Genomic DNA, 4606 nt, shown 5'->3' with positions numbered 1-4606 from the left:
GAGTTCCTCAAGGCACCGTGAAAGGAAATCTGAACGTTGAGGCTGCAGATACGTACAGAAAACTGACAGCAGTTTCATTACCTCAAAACTGGGTCACACAGCTTTTCTGTCAAATCAGCATAAAACAGGAGCTGTCATGATGCTCCTGCCACCTCGGATCACATGAGCCGTCAGACGGCCGACGTGAGAAACATCGGAGGAGTAAACAGGAAGAGAGAGCAGGGGAGCAAGCTATGCATAATTCTGAAGTGGGAAGAAAATGATGTACGGTTTTCAAGTTTTTTGCAAATTACCTAAAATACTGTATCATTCTACTGTAGCTGTATGCTTGTTGCCCTCCACGTGGGAGGGCAAAATTAGAAGTCATTTTCAGCTTCTAATTTTTTTTTTCTTAATTAGTCTATATTTAGCTACATCTATCTCCCCATCAACATTCAGCTTACCTTTCCCTTCTAAAGAAAGTCTTTTTTTCTGATTAACGCTCTTCTTACCGTGAGCAGTATGTTTAGTGTGTAGTGCTATAGTTTTCTGCCGCACGGTATTATGAATTTTGGGCTCAATGGTGCTCCCTAACAAACCTATTTTATTGAAATAACATTACGTTATAAACAGGTGGACTTCTGGAGGTTATTGGTATTGATTCCATTTAATGATTCTGAGATTCTGAGAGCAGTTTTTCTGTATTGGATTTGTCGATGGGCTTCAGAGTAAACGTGACCGAATACAATAAAAACACGAATCGTTTTAATTCTCCTTCACATCTAAACAAAAAAATAAAAAATAAATAAAAAATCCCACTTAATTTTACATCCAGTGCTATTTTTAATGTCAAAATGTGAAAAAAAAAAAAAAAAAAAAAAGGGGTTGTGAATACTTTTCCTAGGCACAGCATGACCAGGTCTATTTGACCGACCACCTTGCTTGAAAACATTAACTGGATGTGACCTTGTGCTGGTATGTACTCTGGGCCAGAGGGCAGATTTTAACGGCAGCGTTATGACTTCAAGGTCTTTGAACAAAGAGAAGTCAGGAGGCTCTTTGTTGTCTTTACAGGCGCAAACAGATTTAATGGAGTCAGCAGGTCAGGAAGCGGGTTGTGGAAATACACACATAAATACATGCATCTACAACAACATGAAAACATAAATCTGAATGTCACCATAATACGAGGGTCCTGTTGTGTTCACTCGTGCGGTATTACATTTCCTGTTTGTGTTTGTCTGTGTGTGTGTGTGTGTGTCTGTCAGCTTTACCCCCCCAACGTCTCGTTAATTGATTTCCATCAGAAACCGGATAGCTGTAAACAATATCTGTATTTAAAAAAAAAAAAAAGAAAAGGTGGATGTCTCCTGCTGCCATATAATTTACACATATTTGATTACACAAGAGGCGAAGACTTGTATCACCGTGGGCGTCAGAGGTTACTCCAGGCCAGACGGGGGATGGTCACACGACCTTTTTTCAAAACAGTATTTTCCTTTGAGCTTTCACCAGGAAATGGATTACAAGTGAAAAAACCCCCAAAAAACCCTGCTAATTTACAACTGTATTTTCTATAGTTAGCTTGTGGTTTATAAGGAATAATGACGAGATAAAGAGACCGCAAGTCTATCGCTTTGTTTTATCAACATGTGCATGTGTGATAGTGGTGGCGTGACCGACTGGAGGCGTGTATGTGTGCGTGTATGTGTGCGTGTGTGTGTGCGTGTGTGTAGCTTTCCGGCTGTCTCAGCTGTGCTTGTGTGATTTCTGTTTCTTGTGCTTCTTCTTTTTCTTCTCCTGCCTGTCGAGGCTGTTGCTATGACGCCTCCTCTTGGTTTTACACTCGCTGCTGCTGTCGCTGTCTGACTCCTTTCTCTCCCTCTTCTTCTTCTTCTTCATTTTCTTTTCCTGAAGAACAGACACATAAGTATAAATTTGTAATTCGAGAGGTATTTATACCCTTGTTACAAAAACATCACGGAATTTATTTTATTAAACTGATAAATCAGCTCATATTAGCTCTCAGTTTTGAAGTAGAAGGGGGGAAAAAATGACGTGGTTCACAACATTTTTAACAAAAAAATATATGAAAAGTGTTGCAGATTTTGATTGCTAAATGTGCAAAGCAGGCATACCATAAAATGATTTGCAGCTGTAACTGGAAATGTCGTTCCACAAGTATTACTGCAGCGGAGCTGAAAACAAATGCAAGCTGCGATTTCTTTTTCTAAAAGATCCTATCATTTTCCTGTTACTTCACAATTAGGAAACACTCAAAATCACAACGAAGCCCATCAAGGCTTGTGGTTGTAATTTGTCAAAAAGTGACAAAGTCCAAAGAGCCTCGAAGAGTTCCTCAAGGCACCGTGAAAGGAAATCTGAACGTTGAGGCTGCAGATACGTACAGAAAACTGACAGCAGTTTCATTACCTCAAAACTGGGTCACACAGCTTTTCTGTCAAAGCAGCATAAAACAGGAGCTGTCATGATGCTCCTGCCACGTCGGATCACATGAGCCGTCAGACGGCCGACGTGAGAAACATCGGAGGAGTAAACAGGAAGAGAGAGCAGGGGCAGGTGTTGTTTAGTTTAACGTTTTCACCTTCTTTTTCTTCTTTTTGTCCGAGTCCTGCGGTGGCCTGATTGTGGCTGTCTGCTGCTGCTGCTGCTGCTGCTGTGCCTCTGCATCGTCCTCTTCAGGCACGAGAGCATACTGCAAGCCCGGAGCTGAGAAACAGTCCTTTGTGAAGTGACCTGAAAGGAGTCTCGAGTTAACTGAAACTGACTTTGAACAACTTCGACATGAGGCAGCTGCTGTCTGAAAAATATTTTTTTTTCACGATTTGATTCTTCCTTTTACAAGTTCTAGTCGTGCTGGCGCACCTTTGCAGCCGCACTTTGAACACGTCGTGTTGAGCACGGCCTCCAGGGTGATCCTGTTGCTTGTGTGATCTCTGAACTGCTTCCTGCGCCTCGCATCCTGACTGCAAACACAAACAGAGGAAAATAACACGCTCCTTTGCAAAAACACACACACACACACATGAAACACATGACACTGCAAAGCACTTACTCTGCCATAACATTGTTGGGGTCCAAGTCTTGTCCTGTCCCCTGGTTTACAGCCTTCATGGAGAAGGACATCTTCACCTTGTCACCTTGAATCTGACAGACAGGGTCGTACTGCGGTGACGCTGGATTTACATTCCACACCTGCGTGTGGGATTGTGCTATTTTTGTGTGTCGTTACCTCGCGCCCGATGACTTTGATCCACACGTGTTCTCCAACATCCACAATCTCGGAGGCATTTTCAACTCTGGTTGCAGACATCTCACTCACGTGAACCAAACCTGTTCATAGTGGAGTTACAGCACTTTTTTTTCTTTTCTTTTTTTTTTTTTATAAAGATGTCACACAAAAATAACTTGCAGGATGAAAACATACCATTTTGAGATGTTTATAGCCACACATCACAGCCAAGAATGTCATATTAATTTTAGGCTTTTATTCCATTCAGTCAGCTATCCGGACACTAGGAGTCCAGCTACTTTAAAGTCAAGGTCCTGTGTGTAAATGTGAACAAGTGATGCTTTTTCATGTGATTAAATTAATAAAAATTAAATTAAATTTAATTAAATGTGTGTTCTATTTTTGTCCCTCTTGGGCTTTATTTAACTTTTCTCCAAAACCAAACTTTTGCTGAGTGTGCCCTCTAGCGGTGAAAGCATTATCAATTTTCCAAAGTGGCCAGTGATAAGGCATCATCACATGCGTAACTCGTAGGCTAAATATAGATTTCAGATGACCTGCTTCACACAGCTCTCATATTTCTTGAGTATGCTTATATTGTCTCCCTCCTTATGCTTTCCGTAACACATTATGCGTGTGTTCCTTTTTAAACATATATAATCAGCACATAAGCATAGATTAGTGGAACATAATCATATTTTTTCTTGAAAGGGGAGCATAAGTTATGCATGATATGAATGAAATTGGATTGTGTTAACATAAAGCAACATTTTCCCATAGAAGTTTCTCCCTAAGCAGACAAGATTCTGAAGAATGGTTTGCCCATCATTTGAGAGCACTCTGGTTTATTTTAGTGATTCACCTCCTCAGTTATGCTAACCTAAAATCTTAAATCTGTCTTTGTCTGTAACATTTTTTCCCCTGTTATGATTCTTTACTTTAAATTCCCTCTGCAAGCCCTTTTTACCAACCTTCCTTCTTGTAACCTGGCAGTCGAACAAAGGCTCCGTAGCTTTGCACAGAGACCACCTCTCCTTTGGCAATACTGTGCAGCGGTGGCAGACCATCCAATCCGGCCGGCTCACGACCATGTCCACCTCGATCAGACATTATCCCAACTAGGGGTGGGTCACCACTGTCTAATGGTAGATCTGGTCGACAGATAATTAAACAGATATTAGAATTTGCAGCATCATTAAAAGTGAGGGAGGAAAATATATAAAGTAACAGAAGGCACAGTGAGTAGAAAGGTCTACTTTTTCTCTGTTTTGAAATAAAATAAAACATTTACACCAGTTAAAAAATGCATAAAGTATTAAAATAAGTTTATTATTATTATTATTATTATTATTATTATTATTATTATTATTATTC

General features: G+C 40.3%; 1 protein-coding gene across 2 annotated transcripts in view; it reads right to left on the bottom strand.

Moving 5' to 3' along the window:
* Positions 1-1041: 1041 nt before the first annotated feature.
* The window catches only part of zcchc17 (zinc finger, CCHC domain containing 17), a 4741-nt gene continuing 1176 nt past the window's right edge, over positions 1042-4606 (bottom strand). Inside the window, exons 2-7 of one of the 2 annotated variants that reach the window (XM_007547622.2) lie at positions 4204-4383; positions 3233-3333; positions 3056-3147; positions 2866-2966; positions 2585-2736; positions 1042-1890 (exon numbers count right to left, since the gene is read on the bottom strand). In XM_007547622.2, the coding sequence (XP_007547684.1) occupies positions 1729-1890; positions 2585-2736; positions 2866-2966; positions 3056-3147; positions 3233-3333; positions 4204-4342 (747 nt within the window). In that variant the 5' untranslated portion in view covers positions 4343-4383 and the 3' untranslated portion in view covers positions 1042-1728. The remainder of the gene's footprint in view (positions 1891-2584; positions 2737-2865; positions 2967-3055; positions 3148-3232; positions 3334-4203; positions 4384-4606) is intronic. The other variant, XM_007547623.2, reaches the window with a different exon arrangement.

This window comes from Poecilia formosa, unplaced genomic scaffold (genome assembly GCF_000485575.1).
Source record: "Poecilia formosa unplaced genomic scaffold, Poecilia_formosa-5.1.2 Scaffold21, whole genome shotgun sequence".
NCBI lineage: Eukaryota > Metazoa > Chordata > Actinopteri > Cyprinodontiformes > Poeciliidae > Poecilia > Poecilia formosa.
This window is presented reverse-complemented; position numbering and strand designations above follow the sequence as displayed.